At 49.3% G+C, this 23,611-nt stretch overlaps 1 protein-coding gene and 1 pseudogene across 2 annotated transcripts; one reads left to right on the top strand and one right to left on the bottom strand.

Moving 5' to 3' along the window:
• Positions 1–1,392: 1,392 nt before the first annotated feature.
• On the top strand, positions 1,393–16,492 carry UBIAD1 (UbiA prenyltransferase domain containing 1). Of its 2 annotated transcripts, none has more exons than XM_004024642.5 (2): positions 1,393–2,432; positions 14,015–16,492. In XM_004024642.5, the coding sequence occupies exons 1-2, from the start codon at positions 1,904–1,906 to the stop codon at positions 14,500–14,502; spliced, it is 1,017 nt and encodes a 338-aa protein (XP_004024691.1). In that variant the 5' UTR covers positions 1,393–1,903; the 3' UTR covers positions 14,503–16,492. The 2 variants fall into 2 exon arrangements, with proteins under 2 accessions (XP_004024691.1, XP_055240365.1); XM_055384390.2 differs by lacking the exon at positions 14,015–16,492 and adding an exon at positions 10,627–10,904 and having other exon boundaries at positions 1,409–2,432.
• On the bottom strand, positions 6,898–8,983 carry LOC101129213 (ubiquitin-conjugating enzyme E2 variant 2-like; annotated as a pseudogene).
• Positions 16,493–23,611: the final 7,119 nt, after the last annotated feature.

The raw sequence follows: 23,611 nt of genomic DNA, 5'->3' as shown, positions 1-23,611 counted from the left end.
GATGTAAATGATGTGTAGCATACAGTTTACAAATACTAAAATATACAGTACAGGACTCTATTGTAAACTCCATCTAGCCAGTTCTCACAGTATGCTTTCTTTGATGTTGTGTAGCTTCCCTATGGTCCCAACTGATCAATGAGCATAGTTCAGACATGAATGTTGGTTGATACTTTATGTTAGGAGTAAGAGGAAAGTGAAACAATCAAAAGAGATACGTCAGAACTTCACTAGTTTGTCAAGGCTACGAGCGACTTATTTGTTCAACTGGATAATAATTTGCCAATGCTGAACGAATATTTCCTCAAAGTTTTGGTGCATTCACTTACACACTTTTTTTCTCTCTTTTTTTTCTTTTTTGAGACGGAGTCTCGCTCTATTGCCCAGGCTGGAGTGCAGTGGCGTGATCTTGGCTCACTGCAGCCTCTGCCTCCAGGGTTCAAGCAATTCTCCTGCCTCAGCCTCCCGAGTAGCTGTGATTATAGGAATGCACCACCACCCCCGGCTAATTTTTTTTTTTTTTTTTGAGATGGAGTCTCACTCTGTTGCCCAGGCTGGAGCCCAGTGGCATGATCTTGGCTCACTGCAACCTCCATCTCCCGGGTTCAAGCAATTCTCCTGCCCCAGCCTCCCGAGTAGCTGGGATTACAGGTGCCTGCCACCACGCGCGGCTAATTTTTGTATTTTTAGTAGAGACAGGGTTTCGCTATGTTGGCCAGGCTGATGTCGAACTCCTGACATCAAGTGATCCGCCCGCCTCGGCCTCCCAAAGTGCTGGGATTACAGGCGTCAGCCACCGCACCCTCCAACACTTTTAAGTTTAACCAGTAATATGAACATTTTCTCCGCCACTTTCTTAAGTCTAGACGACCTAGCAGTTATTAAGCATTTGCTGATTTGCGTGGTGTAAATTCTCCCACCATGGGCAGATTTCAAGCTGCTGAAGGATGTCACTGAATGAAAAGCTGATAAGAGGTGAGCAGTAGCACATCATAGAGTATTTCCACGGTGCAGATATGATAGACGTCAGAATGTACGCACACAGCAGGCGCTCAATAAATGCTTGTAGCATGAATAAATTAATGAATCCTACTTCGTGAATGAAAGTGCGCCCGGTAAGTCCTAAAGCAACACGCCTTCGAGTTCTTATGATGCTAAGAGAGGCTGATTGCAGTTAGTCTGGAAGTAGCTGCGGGGCGCAGTGCAGGCAGGAAAAGGGCTGGATGCCGGGTCACCGCCCGGTCCCAGCTCCTGGCCCGTCCCCGCTCCCGGTCCATTCCCGCCCCGGCCCCGCCCCCTCCCGCCCCACCACCGGTCTGGCCCCGCCCCTCAGCCCCGCCCCACCCCTCACCGCCCTTCTCCCCGCCTCTGACCCCTCCCCTCCCCGCCTCTGACCCCTCCCCTCCCCGCCTCTGACCCCGCCCCTCCTCTGACTCGGCCCTGCCCGCCCCGCCTCTGACGAGGCCCCCGCCCCCCACCCCTCACCACCCTTCTCCCCGCCTCTGGCTCGGCCCCGCCCCCTCCCGCCCTCCAGCCCACCCTCCGGTCCGGCCCGCGCCGCCGGCACCTGTTTCCGGGCGGGCCTCCAGAGGCCGGCGCACAAGATGGCTGCCTTGGCGGCCTAAAGAAGGCGGCCGCGGCTCAGCCGTGGGCTCTAACGCGGGGCTGGGGGCTGGAGACAGACTTCGCCCAGGTGACGGGTAGTAGGGGTGGCGCCGCTTGGCCTCGTGGGGTGTAAGACCCACTTGCTGTTGCCCCCGGACCTTGCCGCCACACCAGCCCTGTCCTGGGGCGGAACCGAAGGAAGGTCGGGCCCGGCTGCCCCGCCCCGTCCTTCCTCCTTCCCGGGCGGTCACTGTGCGTGGCTCACTTTTAGAGTTTACTTCAACCGCGTGGAGCTTCCATGGCGGCCTCTCAGGTCCTGGGGGAGAAGATTAACATCCTGTCGGGAGAGACTGTCAAAGCTGGGGACAGGGACCCGCTGGGGAACGACTGTCCCGAGCAAGATAGGCTCCCCCAGCGCTCCTGGAGGCAGAAGTGTGCCTCCTACGTGTTGGCCCTGAGGCCCTGGAGCTTCAGTGCCTCACTCACACCGGTGGCCCTGGGCAGTGCCCTTGCCTACAGATCCCACGGTGTCCTGGATCCCAGGCTCTTGGTGGGTTGTGCCGTGGCTGTCCTGGCTGTGCACGGGGCCGGTAATTTGGTCAACACTTACTATGACTTTTCCAAGGGCATTGACCACAAAAAGAGTGATGACAGGACACTTGTGGACCGAATCTTGGAGCCGCAGGATGTCGTCCGGTTCGGAGTCTTCCTCTACACGTTGGGCTGCGTCTGTGCCGCTTGCCTCTACTACCTGTCCCCTCTGAAACTGGAGCACTTGGCTCTTATCTACTTTGGAGGCCTGTCTGGCTCCTTTCTCTACACAGGAGGTAAGATTTGGCCTGTCCTGTGTGCTGCAGGTCTTAGTCGCGTCCACTGGAAACCGCTGCTTTGTAAAGGAGTTATAGGGATGTCAAAGGTGGCTTTGTAATTTAAGCCGCTTTAATTGAAGTCTATAATTGTGGGTGATGTGAATTTTTTGAAACAGTGATTTGAGAAGATCCTGGTTTGACTTATGGACGTAGGGCATGACTGAAAATTTTATATGGACATTTATTTTTATTTATTTTTTATTTATTTATTTTTGAGACGGAGTCTCGCTCTGTCGCCCAGGCTGGAGTGCAGTGGTGCGATCTCGGCCCACTGCAGCCTCTGCCTCCCGTGTTCAAGCGATTCTCCTGCCTCAGCCTCCCGAGTAGCTGGGATTACAGGTGCACGCCACCACGCCTGGCTGATTTTTGTATTTTTATTAGAGACGGGGTGTCACCATGTTGGCCAGGATGGTCTCGATTTCCTGACCTCGTGATCCACCCGCCTCAGCCTCCCAAAGTGTTAAGATTACAGGCGTGAGCCACCGCGCCCCGTCAGGACATTTTTTTATTTTTTTTATTTTTTTTGAGACAGAGTCTCACTCTGTTGCCCAGGCAAGGGTGCAGTGGCACCATCTCGGCTCACTGCAACCTCTGTCTCCCGGCTTCAAGCGATTCTTCTGCCTCAGCTCCCCGAGTAGCTGGGACTACAGGCTTGTGCCACCACGCCTGGCTAATTTTTGTATTTTTAGTAGAGACAAGGTTTCACCATGTTGGCCAGGCTGGTCTCGAACTCCTGACCTCATGACCTGCCTGCCTTGCCCTCCCAAAGTGCTGGGATTACAGGCGTGAGCCACCATGCCAGGCCTATATGGACATTTTTTCTGTCTCATTTTTTTTTTTAATCACTCATACTTTAAATGCCACAGTTTCAAATATTAGAATTAAATCTGAAGAGTTCAAAATGATATACATAATTACTTCTAGCTAGTTTGCTAGGTGACTTCTTGCAAGAGGCTGATTAAGGTAGTGATGGGCAGGTGGGTAAGCCCTATTTACTGAGCACCTATTATGTGCCAGGCACTGTTCTGTGTGAACACAGCAGTCACAGATCCCTGCCCTTGTGAAACTTACGTATTATCGTGAAAAGAGACAGAAAGTAAAAATAGAAAATTATAGTTAGGGTGACCAATATCCTGGTTTGCTCAGGACTAAGGTGACAGGACTAAGTCGGATGTGCGACTTCTGGAGCTAAAACCAGAAAAGTTCCTGGTAAGTCAGGTTGAATTGATCACCCTGATTATAGTATATGAAAGACGATAAGTGCTATGGGAAAAAAAAGTAGAGCAAAGAATGGGACACAGATTACTATTTTAAGTAGTTTGATCAGGGTAGGCTTCATCAAAAAGGTAACATTTGGCTGAGTGCAGTGGCTCATGTCTGTAATCCCAGCCCTTTGGGAGGCTGAAGCGAGAGGATCACTTGAGGCCAGGAGTTAAACACCAGCCTGGGCAACATAGACCCCTGTCTGTATAAAATATAAAATAAAAAATATTAGCTGGGCATGGTGGTGCTTGCCTGTGGTCCCAGCTACTTTGGAGGCTGAGGCGGGAGAATTGCTTGAGCCCAGGGGTCAAGGCTGCAGTGAGTCCTGATCACACCACTGCACTCCAGCCTGGGCGACAGAGTGAGACCATGCCTCAGAAAGGTAGTATTTGAGTTGAGTTACATTGAAGGAGGTAAGAGGTGAGGGAGTTGGCCAAGCAGATGTCTGAGAGAGGAGCATTTCAGGAAAAGCAACAGCAAGTGCCATAGGCCTTCAGGCAGGAATGTGTCCAAAGAGCTTACAGAGCAGCAAGGAGTCCAGTGTGTGAATGAAGGAGAGAGTAAAGGGAAGTAAAGTAAGAGAAGTACGTTTGGGGAGGGTAAGGAGGCACACACACGGATTATATAGACCTTGTAGGCCACTGGTCTTGGCTCTGGAATGGAGGAGCCACTGCAGGACTTTGAGCAAGGGAGTGATGTAATATAATGTTTTAAAAGAATTGCTCTGGGTAAGGTATTGAGAATGGATCAAGGGGAGTGGGGCAAGGGTAGAGGCAGGAAGACCAAGTAGGAAGCTCTTGAATAATCCAGGCAAGCGATGTTTGGTGGCTTGTATCTAGCGGGTGGTAGTGGAAGAGGTAAGTAGCCAGATTCTAAATATGCTTTGAAGGTAGACAGGGTTTGCTGATGGATTGGATGTGAGGTAAAGAGAAACAGAGGAATTAAGCATAACTCAAAGGTTTTTTTTTTCTTGGACACATTCCACATTTTATTTACATTTTCAGACTAACTTTGGGCTGGGTGCTGTGCCTCATGCCTGTAATCTCAGCACTTCGGGAGGCCAAGGCAGGTGGATCACTTGAGATCAGGAGTTCCAGACCAGCCCGGCCAACATGGTGAAACCTTGTCTCTACTAAAAATACAAAAATTAGCCAGGCATGGTGGCATGTGCCTGTAGTCCTAGCTACTCGGGAGGCTGAGGCAGGAGGATTGCTTGAGCCCAGTAGGCGGAGGTTGCAGTGAGCTGAGATCATGCCACTGCATTCCAGCCTGGGCAACAGAGAGAGGCTCCATCTCAAAAAAAAAAAAGACCAACTTTAGTTTCAAAATTATATATCCATATATGTATCCCTTTTTTGTTGATGTCACTTAACCTTAAGTGCATAGTTTGTTAAAAAAAAAAAAAAACTGTAAGCAAATATTTACCATGTCTGTTACATGTAACACACATGAACAGCTTTTAACAGAAATTCATCAACTCCCCCCCAACATTTTTTATTATAAGATAGGTATCAAAACAATCCTGAACATATTTTTCATACTACTAGTAGTCAGCACCCACACCACTTCAAAAATTAACACATTTGTGCTGGATGTGGTAGTTTTTACCCATAATCCCAACACTTTGGGAGGCTGAGGCAGGCAGATCACCTGAGTTCAGGAGTTCGAGACCAGCCTGGCCAGCATGGTGAAACCCCACCTCTACTAAAAATACAAAAATAAGCTGGGCATGGTGGTGCATGCCTGTAGTCCCAGCTACTTGGGAGGCTGAGGTAGGAGAATCGCTTGAACCTGGGAGGTTGTAGTGAGCCAAGATCTCATCACTGCACTCCAGCCTGGGCAACAGAACAAGACTCCATCTCAAAAAAATAAAAAAAATTTAAAAATCAACACATTTGTGACTGTTCATTGTACCTGCTACTTTTTTTTTTTTTTTTTAATTTAACGGAGTCTTGCTCTGTCGCCTAGGCTGGGGTACAGTGGTGCGATCTTGGCTTACCACAATCTCCGCCTCCCAGGTTCAAGTGTAATCCCAGTAGCTGGGATTACAGGTGCCCGCCTGGCTAATTTTTGTATTTTTAGTAGACACGGGGTTTCGCCATGTTGGCCAGGCTGGTCTCTAACTCCTTACCTCAAGTGATCAACCCTCCTTGGCCTCCCAAAGTGCTGGGATTACAGGTGTGAGCCACTATGCCTGGCCAATACCTGCTACTTTTTAAACAATTTCATCTGCAGCTCTGTTTCACTAAGGAAGATGGATAAAGCATGCCATTTCTGTTTTCTTTTTTCTTGAGACAGAATTTTGCTCTTGTTGCCCAGGCTGGAGTGCAATGGCGCAATCTCAGCTCACCGCAACCTCCACCTCCGGGGTTCAAGCAGTTCTCCTGCCTCCGCCTCCCAAGTAGCTGGGATTACAGGCATGGGCCACCACACCCTGCTAATTTTGTATTTTTAGTAGAGACAGGGTTTCTCCATGTTGGTCAGGCTGGTCTCGAACTCCTGACCTCAGGTGATCTGCCCACCTTGGCCTCCCAAAGTGCTGGCATTAAAGGTGTGAGCCACCTCGCCTGGCCTCTGTTTTCTTTTTCCTTTCCTTTTTTGTTTGAGATGGGGGTCTTACTCTGTCACTCAGGCTAGAGTGCAGTGGTGCGATCTCAGCTCACTGCAACTTCTGCCTCCCGGGATCAAGCGATCATCCTACCTCAGTCTCCTAAGTAGCTGGGACTACAGGCGCGTGCTACCACGCCTGGTTAATTTTTGGATTTTTTGTAGGGACGGACTTTCACCATGTTGGCCAGGCTGGTCTTGAACTCCTGGCCTCAAGTGATCTGCTCGCCTGAGCCTCCCAAAGTGCTGGGATTATAGACGTGAGCCACTGTGCCCAGCCCTGTTTTCTTTATTGAGATTTTTAGTCTTTAGAAGCACACATGCTTCCACTGCCATCTGACACTTCTTACCACGCTTTCATCTTGTAAACCTGAATTATATTTCGAGTACTCCAAGTTTATGTTTAAATGACAGTACCTTAACAAGAGAAAAAAATTGGGTTGCATTTTTCCTGTTACCTGAAAACATAATGGGTGTACATATATTAAATATATTCTTACAAATGTCCAGGTCATGTTTACCAGCCGGAGTTCTTTTATTTAACGTGTGGGTATTTTGCATTGTGATATTTAATCAAGACATTAACACGAGTAGAAGGTTGTTGATATAAGACAAGTTTGAGATCCACTAAAATTAATTGTTGTATGTTTGTCCTTCCAGTGGCTGTGGAAGCTTCATATTTTCTTTGGACATCATTAGACGTCTTAGCTCCTGAAGTACAACTTTAATGCTATATGAATTTTGTCATTTTGCTAACACTGGTGTGCTGCAGTCATCCACCATCCCACTGGAGTTATTTATTCCATTCATATTAATTCTTGTTACAAATCTAACTGATGGGGGAGCTTCTGGGTATTTGGGTCCACTTTCTATTTTCAGGCTATATATTCTTTTTTTTTTTTTGAGACAGAGGCTCGTGCTGTGGCCCACACGGGAGCGCAATGGTGTGATCTCGGCTCACTGCAACCTCTGCTTCCTAGGTTCATGTGATTCTCCTGCCTCAGCTTCCCGAGTAGCTGGGATTACAGGTGCACACCACCACACCCAGCTAATTTTTTGTATTTTTAGTAGAGATGAGGTTTCACTATGTTGGGCAGACTAATCTCAAACTCCTGACCTCGTGATCTGCCCTCCTTGGCCTCCCAAAGTTCTGGGATTATAGGCGTGAACTGCCATGCCCGGCCTATATTCTCTTTTTATAATTTGTCCTTGGTGGCCCAATAATCATGCCTGTCCACCTTGTAAATGTCATATCTTCATCATCTTTAAGGCCCCAGTTAATTGTACCATTGCCTATCAATAGCTGCATAAGCATAACTCAAAGGTTTTGACCTGAGAACTGGAAGATACCATCTGGAGTGATGTCATCATGTGAGAAGGGCAAGGCTGGGGATAGAACAAGTTTTGGGGGAAAAGCAAGAGATTGACTTCGTGGTTTTTTGTTTTGTTTTTTGTTTGTTTTGAGACAGAGTCTCACTCCGTCTCCCAGGCTGGAGTGCAGTGGCATGATCTTGGCTCACTGCAGCCTCCGCCTCCCGGGTTCAAGTGATTCTCAGTCTCCCAAGTAGCTGGGATTACAGGCGTCCGCCACCATGCCTGGCTAATTTTGTATTTTTAGCAGAGACGGTGTTTCACCATGTTGTCCAGACTGGTCTCAAACTCCTGACCTCAGGTGATCCACCCACGTTGGCCTACCAAAGTGCTGGGATTACAGGCATGAGCCACTGCGCCTGGCCAACTTTGGACATCTTAATGTCTATTAAATCTCCTAACAAAGATGTCAAATGGGTAGTTCAAGTTCAGAGAAGCCTGGGCTAGAGATTACATATCTGGGAGTCATTGGTCTATAGATAAAGTTGTAGGACTGGGTGAGGTCATCAAGGGAGGGAGTGTTGGTAGAAAAGTCAGTCCTGGTCTGAGCCGTGGGACACTCCCACATTAGAGGTGGGGGAAGAAAAGGCACAGGTAAAGGGGATGTGAGCAAGCATCCAGAGGAGTAAGAGGAAAATCAAAAGGCTATGGTGGCCTGGCAGCTAATTAAAAAAAGTTCAGTGAAGGAAATCAATGAGGTGGTGTAATAGAAAGTACAAGGTGGTGGTGAAGGGAAGAGGCTGTCTTTGTGAAAGTGACATTTAAACTAGGACTTGAAGACGGAAGGATAAGGAGCTGGCCACGGGGTGGAATTGGAGTCTGATTGTGATGCTGAGTCCTCCAGGGCTGAAGGACCACTAAGTGCAAATGTGGTGGGTGAGAGAGAGTGTGACATTGGCTAGGATCTACTGAAAGGTCTGTGTGAGCCAGAGGGGGCATGAGACACAGTTGGTGAGTTAGGCAGGGTCTCTGTCATGGCGATCTTAACCAGTCCTACTCCCCAACCTCCAGGGCTCAGTCCTTGGGCCTCTTTTCTCTATCTCCATGTACTCCCTTGGTGATTTAGCTCATGGCTTCAGATGCCATCTGTTAAGCTAGTGACTCTTAAACTCCAGACTCATATCCAACTTCTTGCTCAGCAACTTCTCCTAGAACTGTCTCATAAACATCTGAAGCTTAACATGTCTGAGACCAAATTCTGATCTTCTCCCCAAGGAAACCTGCTTCACCCACAGCTTTTTCCCCGTTTTGCTCAATGGCAGCTTCATCCTAGTTCTTCAGGCCAAAAGCTGTGGGCATCGTCCTTGACTCCCACGTCTCACATCCAGTTCATCAGCAAATTCTGTTGACTCTCCTTTCAAAATGCATGTAGGATCTGACCACTTCTTACCGTGTCCAGCCACCACTGTGATCATCTGTCCCTGGATTTTTGCGGCAGGCTCCCAACTGGTCTCTTTACCTCTGTTCTGGTCCCATTCAGGCTGTTCCCACTCAGCCACCAGAGTAATTCTGTTAAAATATAGGGCAGCCCTGTCAGTCCTGCTTAGAACTCTTCAGTGGCTCCCATCTTGCTCAGAGTAAAGGCCAGGGTCTTTACAGTGACTCCCTAGGGCCCTACATTCTTTGCCCACCTTTTGCCCTCCCCCCCAGTTCTCTGACCCACCCTCCTCCTTTCTTCCTGCTCATCCTGGGCCAGCCACACTGCCCTTTCTAGTCCAGGAGCATGCACAACACCTCCTGCCCCTCCCTCAGGTCATTTGTAGATGCAGCTTCCTCTGTTTGAAATGCTTTTCCTGCTTCTAACCATGTGGTTCACTTTCTCACTTCCTTCACCTATTTGCCCAAATGTCAGCTGCTCAGTGAGGCCTTGCTTTCTACCTTGCTTAAAATTACACACCCACTCTGTGCCCCCACCTGATACTCCCCCTGCTGCTCTTCTTTGCATTAGTTTTCCTCATAGCACATGTTACCTTCTAATGTGCCATATAAAGTACTTAATTGGTTAATTATCTTCCCCCTTCGACTTGGAGCTCCTTCCCTGCAGTCAGGGATTTCTGTCTCTGGTATTAGCTGAACCCCTAGCACCCAGAGCAGTGCCTGGCATGTAATATTACTTAGTAAATATCTAGTGAACAAATGGGAAGGCATTGAAATATATTGAGCAGAGTAGTGACATAATCTGGTTTAAGATTTTTTAAACATTGACTTTTATTGACATATAATTGACACACAGTGAAATGCACAGATTTTTAGTGTTGCAGCTTGATGAATTTTGATAAATGTACACAGTTGCATAACCCACACCCCTGTCATCATCCAGAACACTTCCATCACCCCCAAAAGCTTCCCAGTGCTTCTTGCCTGTCAATCCCACACTCCCTGCCCCCATCCAGAGACAGGAAAAGAACCACTGTTCTGATTCCTCTCACAGAGATTAGTTTTGCCTGGTCATATAAATGGAACCTTTCACTATGAACTATGTATGTATGTATGTATGTGTATTTATTTCAGTCTGAGCTCTCGTCTGGCTTCTTTTGCTCAGCGTGATGTTTTTGAGATTCATTGTTTTGTTGTGTGTATCAGTAGTTCCTTTTTTTGCTGACTAGCATTCCATTGTAACATACCACAACTTCTTTTTATCCATTCTTCTTTTCAGGGACATTTGGATTGCTTCCATATTTTGGCTATTACGTCTGAACATTCATGTTCAAGTCTTTTTGTGGATATTTGTTTTCATTTTTCTTGGGTAAATGCCCAGGAGTAGAATTGCTGGGTCACAGGGCAGATGATGTTTAATTTTATGAGAAACTGCCAAACTGTTTTCTGAAGTGGTTGTACTTCTTTACACTCCCACCAGCAAGTGTTCCAGTTGCTCTGCGTCTTGCCAACTTTTTGATTTACGTCTTAACAGATTCATTCTGGCTGCCGTGTGGAGAACCGGCCCAGTATTTCACTGTGTAAGCTCATTCAGAAAATGGGATTGGGAGAGGAGGAATGCCTAAAAGGAAATTCCCAGATGGGCCACGTCTCTGAATCAGGTAGAGCACATGAGCCTTGGGCCATGTATCAAATGCTAGGAAACGGCTTTCTCCCCAAGGGCTCTACTGTTTTCTTGTGTCAGATAACCAGATCTTTTTCCTCCCCAGAGTGGGTTGCTCTTGGTTTTGGGGTGGGGACAGAGATCTCTGCTCAACCTTGCTTACATCACTTTTTTTTTTTTTTTTTTTTTTTTTTTAAAAGACAGAGTTTAGCTCTTGTTGACCAGGCTGGAGTACAATGATGCGACCTCTGCTCACTGCAACCTCTGCCTCCTGGTTCAAGCGATTCTCCTGCCTCAGCCTCCCGAGTAGCTGGGATTACAGGCGTGCACCACCATGCCTGGCTAATTTTTTTTTGTATTTTTAGTAGAGATGGGGTTTCTCCGTGTTGGTCAGGCTGGTCTTGACTTCCTGACCTCAGTTGATCCACCTGCTGTGGCCTCCCAAAGTGCTGGAATTACAGCGTGAGCCACTGTGCCTGGCCTTTTTTTTTCTTGAGACGGAGTTTTGCTCTTGTTGCCCAGGCTGGAGTGCAATGGCGCGATCTCGGCTCACCACATCCTCTTCCTCCAGGGTTCAAGTGATTCTTCTGCCTCAGCCTCCCGAGTAGCTGGGATTACAGGCATGCGCCACTACACCCGGCTAATTTTTTGTATTTTTAGTGGAGATGGGGTTTCTCCATGTTGGTCAGGCTGGTCTCGAACTCCTGACCTCAGGTGATCCACCTGCTTCAGCCTCCCAAAGTGCTGGGATTACAGGCGTGAGCCACCATACCTGGCCGCTTACATTGCTTTTTGCCAAGTGATCTAAGGAGGTGTTCTTGGAGACTCCAGCCAAAGGTCAAGGCTGTAGTGCTGTTGCATTTTCTTTCACAGCCAGACCAGTGGCGTCACTTGGGGAGCTGAGAAAACAAGCACAGCAAGAGTGGGCAGCTGTAGAGGAACTGGCTAGGTCTGTGCTGGGAGTATTCCTGCCCAGCATCATCTTTGCGCGGGTGTAGTCCCTTAAATGTGTGAGATATTGCAAGAGATGTCAATTTACTAATTCTGAACTGGAGCTCGTGCTCTGCTTGAGGGAACTTCCTCCTGGAGGGCATGTCCTCATACAACCAAATTATTTATGAAAACATGGCTTGGTATAAAAATTATCCAAATAGAAGGAAAAAAAATATGGCTTGAGGGTGCAGAATTAGCTTGCTGAATGTTGAAGAGTGTCAGTGGCCATGCCTTAATGCCCTTCCCTGGAGATACTTTGTTCTGAAGAACTAAGGGTGTGTATTTAGCACCAAGGGACCCCAGCTGCTGATGTGAAGGTGAACTTGGACTGGATCTTGTTCCTTAGCTCCTGTCATTTTATTTCATTTTGAGTCCTGTGGCTAGTGGGAACTTCTGTCATTTTAGACTGGTTAAAATGCCTAACCAGAGCTTTATTTTCTGATCTTGAGTCCACATCTTGTAGCTTGGTTAGAACTGGAGTTTGCTAAGCTTCTGTAGCAATAATTGCATGGGTCACCTCCCTCAGTGGGCAGCTCCACTCATTCCATACTGCTTTACCTGTTTCAGTCTGAGTGGGAGATCTTTCCTGACCTTGATCCCAAATTCCAGGTGCTTGTTACTGTAGCTCTGTGTTCAGTTCAGCCCTTGTGCCAAGTATTGGGGAGTGAGCTGTGACCAAGCCAGACACATGTCCTGCCCTCATGGAACTTACAGTTTAGTGAGAAAGGTGGAGATTAATTAGAAGCATGATGAAGTTTATGAACATGGCAGGCATATTGCCATGGGAGCATATCAAGGGGATCAAATGTGGCTTAGGGGTGAGAGGAGGTGGTCCTGGGGAATGGTCTTTAAAGTCTTAAAGGGTGAGTAGAGTTAGCCAGGCCAAGGGAGGGGTGTCTGAAGGCTCTGACGGATTGGAAGAAATCTGTGTGAAGAGGGGAGGAGAGCTCAAGGTGAGGCAGGAGAGGTAGGGCTGGGCCACAGGTGAGCCAGTTTAAAGATCTGGGACTTTTATCCCCAGGATGAGTGGTTGATAAGGGTTTAAGTGTATGTTGGGGGAGGGGGTGGTCAGATTCCTTTATTTATTTATTTCCTAATTTTTTTGAGACAGAGTCTTGCTCTGTCTGCCAGGCTGGAGTGCAGTAGCATGATCTTGGCTTACTGCAACCTCTGCCTCCAAGGCTCAAGCATTTCCCCTGCCTCAGCCTCCCGAGTAGCTGGGATTACAGGCGTGTGCCACCACGCTTGGCTAATTTTTGTATTTTTAGTAGAGATGGGGTTTCACCCTGTTGGCCAGGCTGATCTGGAAGTCCTGACCTCAGGTAATCTGCCCGCCTTGGCCTCCCAGAGTGCTGGGATTACAGGTGTGAGCCACTGTGCCCACCCAGCCAGATTCCTATTTTTAAAGGTTCACTCTAATGCCTTTTTAGAGATTAGATTAGGGATGGAGAGGGGGAGGGGTTATGAGAGGGGAAGCTGATAGACCAGTTTGGAGGATGTTGCAGTATCCCAGGCATAAGATGACCATGAGGTAGATTTGGTAAGGGGGATGGAGGGTGGCCCCGGGGAGGGAGAGAATGGATAGTTTTGAAGGAAGTGGGTTAGACAGGCTTTGAAGTAGATGAGCAGGACAGAAACAGGAGGTAGGGGTGGTTTAGTTTCAATCTCATAGGAGACAGAGGAGGAAAGCAGCATTATAACTCTCCTGTCCTCGCTGTTTTGCTTATCGCAGGGGTGCAGGTTTAAGGACCCCGAAATTTCACTGAAATTCACTGGGGGTTTTTAAAACCAGAAGATGCCTTGAGATTGTAGGGGAAGGAGGTGGAAAACTAGAAGGCCAGAGTGGCTATTCTGTGAGGGATTGATCTCACGGGGTCTTGCAGGGGTTGGTGAAGGGTGAAAGATAGCAAAGAACTGGATTCTAAGACCTTTAGATCCTTCCTGGGCTCTCCCATTGAACTAAGAGTATAGTGGGTGCCCAGTGTGCTATGTTGCAGAGCTCTGTTGGGGGACAGTAGGAAGGGAAACTTGGGTATGAACCTGGGAAGAGGGACTTGAGGCCTCACTGGGCATTCTCTCTGCACCTGTGGCATTGGAGAAGAAATCAGAATTTGCTCTGTGGGGTTAAGGGACGAAATGAGTGCCCACCTGCACAGTCTAAGGATTTACCATTTTCAGCCAGAAGTGGCCTGCCTCTTCACTGGTGAACAGTCCCTAAATTTCCAGCCTTGGTCTCACACCAACTCTCTGGATTTTCTGGCCGCAGGAATTGGATTCAAATACGTGGCTCTGGGAGACCTCATCATCCTCATCACTTTTGGCCCGCTGGCTGTGATGTTCGCCTACGCCATCCAGGTGGGGTCCCTGGCCATCTTCCCACTGGTCTATGCCATCCCCCTCGCCCTCAGCACCGAGGCCATTCTCCATTCCAACAACACCAGGGACATGGAGTCCGACCGGGAGGCTGGTATCGTCACGCTGGCCATCCTCATCGGCCCCACGTTCTCCTACATTCTCTACAACACGCTGCTCTTCCTGCCCTACCTGGTCTTCAGCATCCTGGCCACACACTGCACCATCAGCCTGGCACTCCCCCTGCTTACCATTCCCATGGCCTTCTCCCTTGAGAGACAGTTCCGAAGCCAGGCCTTCAACAAACTGCCCCAGAGGACTGCCAAGCTCAACCTCCTGCTGGGACTTTTCTACGTCTTTGGCATCATTCTGGCACCAGCAGGCAGTCTGCCCAAAATTTAAGGGGACAAGTAGCTCCCCCCACAACATGTCTCCCTTTCTTAGAATATATTAAAGTCAGAGTCTCTGAGGAAGGAATGTGATTTGGCAGTCAGGGTACTAAGCATGGGTGGGAACTCCTGCCTTTTAAAAATTGTTTTTGTGTTCTTAAAGATAATATGTTGTTTTTCTGTTTTTTGTTTTTTCCATTTTATGGGGAATTTAAAAACCATTCTTGTATCAGAAGGTGAATTAGGTGCATGGTCCTTGTTTTATTAATAATTTCCACTAGAGGGTGTTCTCAGGTCACTTTGCAGTGAAGTGGACTTAGTTCCTCCTTGTTCTGTACAAAATGTCTCCAGACTTTGTAAAGGAGCTGCCCAGTTTGGCCTCCTCTCCCGAAAAGACCCTAATAACTAGGCAGAGTGTTGTCCTGCTTTCTTCGTCTCGTAGGATGTGTTATGATTGGTGCCAGGCCTCACTAACACAGGGGCTACCTGTCTCTTATTCTCAGCACCTGTGTCCTGAGATACGCTGCCTGAGACAGAGAGAGTCCCTCATTAACAGCCTGTGTGGCTGTCAGCTTTTTGCCTAAATTGTGATTCAGATGCTTTTGTTCTCTCTCCTTTCACTTATTGCCACAGTTGAGGAAAAGTGTCAGATTACCCTGCAGCAAGACAAGCCAAGGACTGGGAGGGAAAAAAATACCACTCTGGAGGCAACTGAGAAAATCACTGCTTTTGGATAGGAATCAGTAGGATGGCTGTTTTCCCTTTGTTGAATCTACTAGAGTGACAGGAAGGACTCCCAGCCCTTTCAGTAACTATCAGGAGCCCTGAAACGGTAGAGGCACTGCCATCCTTGTGGGATACTCAAAGCCCACAGGGCTTTTCCCTCCCTATTGCATCTTCTGATGCTCCCCACATCCACCCTCCACCTCTCCACCTCTGTGGTGTTCCCATTTGTGTGTTTCCCATCTGTGCAGCCAGACTGTTTGAGCAATAGCTTAGCAGCGAGTCAGGGACAGCTGCCACTTTCCACAGAGCCACAGGATGGGCAGAGCCAGGGACCCAGTGAATGAACAGCCAGTGGACAAACAGTCTTGAGCTCTGTTCAGCCAGAGTGATGGGCCCTGCCAGTGAAGGGGCTGTGTCTTCATCCTTGAAGACAGATGTGCAATATTGACCCTGCCTCTCCCCGGGGCTTTGTGGAAAGATAGTTGAGGGCTTCAGTGAGATCACACTCAGAGTAAGGCAATTCCAGCATTTATCCTGGCTGCGTTTCATTGCATTGTCTGTGAAGTATCATTTCTGGGCCAGAATTGCTCAGTTGCATTTGATCCAGGACTATAGATTGGAAATGGTCATCATTGTTTTCTGTTGTGATTATAGCCATTCTAGTAGGCATTTAAGGTCATGGCCTGCAGAAAATGATGTAAGAACTAGTTCTTAATCTTTCAGATCAAGCTAATTATGATATGGAACCTTGAGTTCAAATTGATTGGTTTACTTGGAAAAAAACATGTTTGAAAATTGCAAAAGTTCCTCTAAAGTTAAATCAAAGGTGGTTTGTCTAGCAGAGAGCCAGAATCTTCTAATAGTGGGCAGAGCCCAGAGACAAGGGGAAGAAAGATGACCTTCTCCCCAGTCCTTCCCAGCACCATTTTTGTTTCACACCAGGCTTGTGGCATTTTGGTGCTCACAGGGGTTTTGCCTTCTGACCTCTCCTTGGGGTAGGCCATTCTCATGCAGGGCTCACCCTGAGGCTGGAGGACCAAGGGCTCCCTGCGTCCACGGACCACGTATACCTTGGTGGTCACTCCCATTGGGGCTGTCAGTTCTGCAGTGTGCCCTGGTGCGGGTTTTAATGCATATTTTTATATATAAATGTTCCCAAAGGCCAAATTTGTTGCCAGGTTTTATACGCAGGTCACCATAATTTGTATTATGTTCCCTGAGTCAATGAAGGTTTTCTTTAGACTTCTTAATTAAAAAGAGAAGAAAGAAAATGTTCACCAATGGTCTGGCTTCTGGTTTTTGCTTTCCTCATACTTACTGTCTGATTGTGAACTCTGATTTGTAAATCTCAGGGAGACCAAGGCAGTGACATTGGACATTCAGGCTGTGCAGAGGGGCACCTGGTCTTTGGTGATGAGTTTGGGTAGGGTTTGACCAGATTCGACGGGCCTTTAGAAGAGGCAGCAGGGACTGGGCATGGTGGCTCACGCCTGTAATCACACTAATTTGTGAGGCCAAGGTGAGAGGATTGCTTGAGCCCAGGAGTTTGAGACCAGCCTAAGTAACGTAGTAAGACCCCATCTCTACAAAAAAAATTTAAAAAAGTTAGCTGGGCATGGTGGTGCATGCCTGTAGTCTCAGCTACTCAGGAGGCTGAGGTGGAAGGATCGCTTGAACCTAGCAGGTCGAGGCTGCAGTGAGCTATGATCACGCCACTGCACATCTGCCTGGGCGACAGAGCGAGACCCTGTCTCAAAAAAAAAAAAAAAAAAAAAGCATTGAGGGCTGCATGTAGCTACAGTGGATTTGCCAAGAGCCAGTCAGCAGTCAGGCCAGATTAACCTCGTTTCATTTTTCTTTTTTTTTTTTTTTTTAAAGTCTCCCATGTCTATTTCTTTCTACACAGACACAGCAGCCATCCGATTTCTCAATCTTTTCCCCACCTTTCACCCTTTTCTATTCCACAAAACCGCCATTGTCATCATGGCCTGTTCTCAATGAGCTGTTGGGTACACCTCCCAGACGGGGTGGTGGTCAGGCAGAGGGGCTCCTCACTTCCCAGTAGGGGCGGCTGGGCAGAGGCGCCCCTCACCTCCCGGACGGGGCGGCTGGCTGGGCGGAGGGCTGAGCCCCCCACCTCCCTCCGGGACGGGGCGGCTGGCCGGGTGGGGGGGCTGACCCCCCCACCTCCCTCCCGGACGGGGCGGCTGGCCGGGCGGGGGGGCTGCTGACCCCCCCACCTCCCTCCCGGACGGGGCGGCTGGCCGGGCGGGGGGCTGACCACCTCCCTCCCGGACGGGGCGGCTGGCCGGGCGTGGGGGCTGCTGACCCCCCCACCTCCCTCCCGGACGGGGCGGCTGGCCGGGCGGGGGGGGGCTGACCCCCCCACCTCCCTCCCCGACGGGGCGGCTGGCCGGGCGGGGGGCTGACCCCCCCACCTCCCTCCCGGACGGGGTGGCTGCCGGGCGGAGAAGCTCCTCACTTCCCAGATGGGGTGGCTGCCGGGCGGAGGGTCTCCTCACTTCTCAGACGGGGTGGCCGGGCAGAGACGCTCCTCACCTCCCAGATGGGGTCGCGGCCGGGCAGAGGCGCTCCTCACATCCCAGACGGGGCGGCGGGGCAGAGGCGCTCCCCACATCTCAGACGATGGGCGGCCAGGCAGAGACGCTCCTCACTTCCTAGATGGGATGGCGGCCGGGAAGAGGCGCTCCTCACTTCCTAGATGGGATGGCGGGCGGGCAGAGACGCTCCTCACTTTCCAGACTGGGCAGCCAGGCAGAGGGGCTCCTCACATCCCAGACAATGGGCGGCCAGGCAGAGACGCTCCTCACTTCCCAGACCGGGTGGCGGCCAGGCAGAGGCTGCAATCTCGGCACTTTGGGAGGCCAAGGCAGGCGGCTGGAAGGTGGAGGTTGTAGCTAGCTGAGATCAGGCCACTGCACTCCAGCCTGGGCACCATTGAGCACTGAGTGAACGAGACTCCGTCTGCAATCCCGGCACCTCGGGAGGCCGAGGCTGGCAGATCACTCGCGGTTAGGAGCTGGAGACCAGCCCGGCCAACACAGCGAAACCCCGTCTCCACCAAAAAAATATGAAAACCAGTCAGGCGTGGCGGTGCGCGCCTGCAATCGCAGGCACTCGGTAGGCTGAGGCAGGAGAATCAGGCAGGGAGGTTGCAGTGAGCCCAGATGGCAGCAGTACAGTCCAGCTTCAGCTCGGCATCAGAGGGAGACCGTGGGGAGAGGGAGACCGTGGGGAGAGGGAGAGGGAGAGCCATTTTTCTTTTTCTTGATAGGGTCACTGTGCTGCTTGCTAGATGGAGAACATGAGGTAGATTGAGTACATGTGGGTTTCAGCTAGGCATTGGACAATATATCCTATGAACAAGGCAGAGAGACGTGGGATGGATAACAGTGGAGTTAGATAAATTCCTGAGAGACTGAGCAGGCGGTGGGAGAGAGCTAACTGATCAGCATGTCAGTGGCAGCTGGGAAGGAGCCCTTAGTAGCAGTTGGAGCCCTGCCCTCTGCCCTTTGCTCAGCTGGATTCAACACCTGTTATTAATGACTCGGATGAGGCAGCCAAAATGAAAGGTTTCGTGAACCTTGGAGGAAGAGCTTACAAAATGACAATTAGGAGCCTCATAAATCAAAAGGCTGCTTTGATGGGTCAAAAGAAAAATGTAGTGTGAATAAATACAAAGCAATACACTAAGGTCCCAAAATCAACAGCATAAACATCAGAGAGGGGGAGAGCCATGATGTGACAGCCATGGAGATATGGGGGTATGAGTTTTCTCAGTGACTCTGGAATCTGACATCAGTTGTCTTTATTTATTTATTTATTATTTTTTTTGAGACCAAGTCTCAGTGTCGCCTGGGCTAGAATGGAGTGGCACGATCTCGGCTCACTGCAACCTCTGCCTCCCAGATTCAAAGCCATTCTCCTGCCTCAGCCTCCCCAGTAGCTGGGATTACAGGCAGGCACCACCACACCTAGCTACTTTTTGTATATATATATTTTATATATATCTCACTCTGTCGCACGGGCTAGAGTGCAGTGGCGCAATCTCGGCTCACTGCAACCTCTGCCTCCTGGGTTCAAGCGATTCTCCCGCCTTAGCCTCCTGAGTAGCTGGCATTACAGGCACCCACCACTATGCCCAGCTAATTTTTTGTATTTTTAGTAGAGACGGGGTTTCACCATGTTGGCCAGGCTGGTCTCGAACTCCTGACCTCGAGATTCACCCGCCTTGGCCTCCCAAAGTGCTGGGATTACAGGCGTGAGCCACCGCACCCGGCATAATTTTTGTATTTTTAGTAGAGACGGGGTTTTACCATGTTGGCCAGGCTGGTCTCAAAATCCTGACCTCAGGCTATCTACCCATCTGGGCCTCCCAAAGTGCTGAGATTACAGGCGTGAGCCCCCGTGCCTGGCTGCCTTTATTTCTTGGAGTCAGATTTATTCTGCTTCCCAGTCAGGTGGCTGAAAATTCAATGCCAGCTACCTCTTGAGCACCCTCCCATCTGTCTGGGATCACCCAGAACTCCTGGCCTCTGTGGGGCCAGAGCCAGGGATTTTTGCTTACCATCTGTAAGGTCACCTCTCTGCTACTGGATGCTGGGGTTTGGCCCTGGAATCTGCCCTTGTCTTGGACACTGCTCCTCTAGAAGGGTTCATAAAGCCCCTTCCTGGTGACAAGTGCCAGTGGGGCACAGATCCTGCTACTCCAGTCACATTTCTGCCCAGTCTTGGAGCACTACCACTCTACCTATGATAATGCCCCATCCACCGCCCCTACTCAAAGCATTTCCCTTCTTCTCTACCCTTTGCAGGACCTTTGTGCTGAATCCCACTCAGGGCACCTTTGGAAGCTTGGTGCTGACTTCTTCTGGAGTCGGGTGGGAAAAGATATGAATATGTCCTATGTTGTCTTACTAATGCTTCCGTTACTTCTGTATTAAAACCACAAGGCCAGGTGCGGTGGCTTATGCCTGTAATCCCAGCACTTTGGGAGACCGAGATGGGTGGATCACTTGAGGTCAGGAATTCAAGACCAGCCTGGCCAACATGGTGAAACCCTCTCTTTACAAAGAAATACAAAAATTAGCACCTGTAATCCCAGCTACTTGGGAGGCTGAGGTGGCAGAATCTCTTGAACCCAGGAAGCGGAGGTTGCAGTGAGCCGAGATCACGCCACTGCACTCCAGCCTGGACAACAGAGCAAGACTGTGTCTCCTAAATAAACAAATAAATAAAATAACCAACACCTGAGCCTTTGACCTGGGCCAAAGCTTAGTCTGAGTCAGTAATGAGCTCCAACTTGCATGCAGATTAATATGATCTGAGCTAGAATTTAATATGATCGGAGCTAGAATTAACAGGAGAATTAGCGTCCAGAATAAGGAAGGCAGAAATTCTGCCCATCCCTGTCATTCTTCTCATGCTGAGCTGGGGCCAGTCCTAGGCACTCTCTTGCCTTCTTTCTTTTCTCTAGATATTAATAGAATCAGTGTGGTGAGAGATCAAGAACATGCTGTGGATATAATATACTTGGATTTCAGCAAGGCATTTGACAACATGCTATGAAATATGGAATGGGGCCAATCACGGTGGCTCATGCCTGTTATCCCAGCACTTTGGGAAGTCAAGGTGGGTGGATCACTTGAGTTCGGGAGTTCTAGACCAGCCTGGCCAATATGGCAAAACCCTGTCTCTACAAAAATACAAAAATTAGCTGGGCGTGGTGGTGCACACCTGTAATCCCAGCGACTCGGGAGGCTGAGGCAGGAGAACCACCTGAACCCGGGAGGCAGAGGTTGCAGTCAGCTAAGATCGCGCCACTGCACTCCAGCCTGGGTGACAGAGCAAGACTTCATCTCAAAAAAAAAAAAAAAAAGAAATATGGAATGGATGAAAAGACAATTACAGGAGCTTGCTTTCTGTATGCATGTGTGTGCACGTGTGTGTGTTTGCATTCGTAACGGCTGAGGTAGAGATTTCCATTTCTCAGTATAAGAACCACACTTTGAAGATGTTATCAACAAAGTGGATCTTGTCCTGAATGCGGTTGGCAGATGGGTGGGGGCACATAAAGCCATGTCAGCCTGGAAAGGAGAGTCACAAGAAGGCTGTCTTCGGGAAGACGGGTTGGACTTTTTTTTTTTTTTAAACCTTTTTTTGCATGTGGCTTCAAAGGGTAAAACTAGGACTAATGGGTAGAAGTTATATGTCCCCAAGTTGAAGCTCTTAGCTCAGGAAGGTTTCTTTCATTCTTTCTTTTTTCTTTTTTTTTTTTGAGACGGAGTTTTGCTCTTGTCGCCGAGGCTGGAGTGCAATGGTGCGATCTCAGCTCGCTGCAACCTCTGCCTCCAGGGTTCAAGCGATTCTCCTGCCTCAGCCTCCTGAGTAGCTGGGATTAACAGGTGTGTGCCATCATGCCCAGCTAATTTTTGTGTTTTTAGTATAGATGGGGTTTCACCATGTTGGCCAGGCTGGTTTTGAACTCCTGACCTCAGGTGATCCACCTGCCTCGGCCTCCCAAAGTACTGGGATTACAGGCTTGAGCCACCACACCTGGCCAGATCAGGAAGGTTTCTTAGCCATTAGAGGAATCAGCGAGGGGGGTGTTCAGAATGTCTCAGTTGGGGGTGAGTTCCTTGTGACTAGAGGCATTCAAGCGAAAAGATGATTCCTCGTCAGGAACATGGGTGTGAAGAGTCGCATCAGAGAGGCGTTGGATCAGAAGACCTCTAAGGGTCTTTCAATCCTGTGATTCAGTTGTTCTGTTATTACAGGATAGTCTTTCAGACCTGCCCCAGGGGTTGGGAGGACAGAGTACAAGAGCTGTGTTGACGTTTCTTCTTGATGTCAGACTGTTGACTGTCTAGCCATCTTAACAGGAACAGCTGTGATTGATACTCTTTTTTTAAAATATTTTTTGTATATACACACACACACACACACACACACACACACTCACAGAGTTGATTTCACCTCGAAAGCCCTTGAAGTGAGAGGGATGACAGCTCCTCTCCTCTGAGCCCTGCGGACCACTCTGCTGCTAATGGACTGTCAGCCTCTTTCATTATGGGCTCCAGACTGTGCAGGCTGGTGTAAAAGGAGTGCCTCTGGCAAGAACCTGGCACTTGGGTTCCAGCCAGTTGACATTTGTGATCTGCCCTTCAAACTGGGACAGCCCTCCCACTGTGAGTGACTAAGCTAGGATGGCGAATGGTGGTATAAACCAAGTTGGGTTCCTGCCTGAGGAGGGGGCAAAGGCTGAGTCTGGGCTCATCAGGAGGCTTGCAAACGGCTTCCTGGGGTCAGGGAAAGGCTGTAATTGCAAGGCACAGACTCACTTCAGAAGATGCTGGAGCTCTGGGAGGAACAGTGAGGGCTTTGATCACATGCTCCCAACCAGGCTGAGTGGGGTAACACAAGTTGGTCTGGGCCCTTCTATGATGTTAAGGGATCCCAAGGGGCAGGGCTCTGTGTGGTGTGATTCAAGGGGTCCTCCAAAGTCCGCACTCCCACGGTCCTTCCATATCCTGGCCCCTGTCTCCCCCAGCTTGGCTTAGAATTGCCTCCCATTAGGATCACAAATGGGTTTAACAGGGAAGACAAAAGCATAGCGTGTGTTACTCACCTATTATTTTGCCAACATGTTTATTGTCAATTTCTCCCAGTAAGTGGTAGGACTAGAGTATAAGGACCATATTTTCTTTTCCAGCCCATCTCAGCACTAGCACAGTGCATGGTGCAACAGAGCAGGCAGTCAGTAACTGGTTATTGAATGACTGAGTTACATGGGAGGGGCTGGGCCCTCTAGGGCTGACTGACAGGTGTGAGAGTTTGGACCACTGCATCACATCAGCTGTCAGTAAGGACAGGCGAGTTCCACTTGGGGTTGGGAGTAGAGGAGAACCATGGCAGTAACTTATTATTATTATTATTTTGAGACGGAGTTTTACTCTTGTCACCCAGGCTGGAGTGCAATGGCACGATCTCGGCTCACTGCAACCTCTGCCTCCTGAGTTCAAGCGATTCTCCTGCCTCAGCCTCCCAAGCAGCTGGGATTACAGGCACCCACCACCATGCCCAGCTAATTTTTGTATGTGTAGTAGAAATGGGATTTCACCATGTTGGCCAGGCTGGTTTCGAACTGATCTCAGGTGATCCACCCGCCTCAGCCTCCCAAAGTGCTTGGATTACAGGCATGAGCCACTGTGCCTGGCCCCATGGCAGTAACTCTTAAGAGCTTTTAAGATCCAGCTCATATTCCTGGCACGTAGAAGTCTCTAAATAAATAAACGTTGGATGACTGGCCGAGGGAATGGCAGTAATAAAGCTATCATTTGTTGAATGCTCACTATGGACCAGGCACTGTTCTGATG

The sequence above is a fragment of the Gorilla gorilla genome, chromosome 1 (assembly GCF_029281585.2).
Source record: "Gorilla gorilla gorilla isolate KB3781 chromosome 1, NHGRI_mGorGor1-v2.1_pri, whole genome shotgun sequence".
In the NCBI taxonomy this organism is placed as follows: domain Eukaryota; kingdom Metazoa; phylum Chordata; class Mammalia; order Primates; family Hominidae; genus Gorilla; species Gorilla gorilla.
Note: the sequence above shows the minus strand (reverse complement) of the source record. Positions and strands in the feature narration are given on the sequence as shown.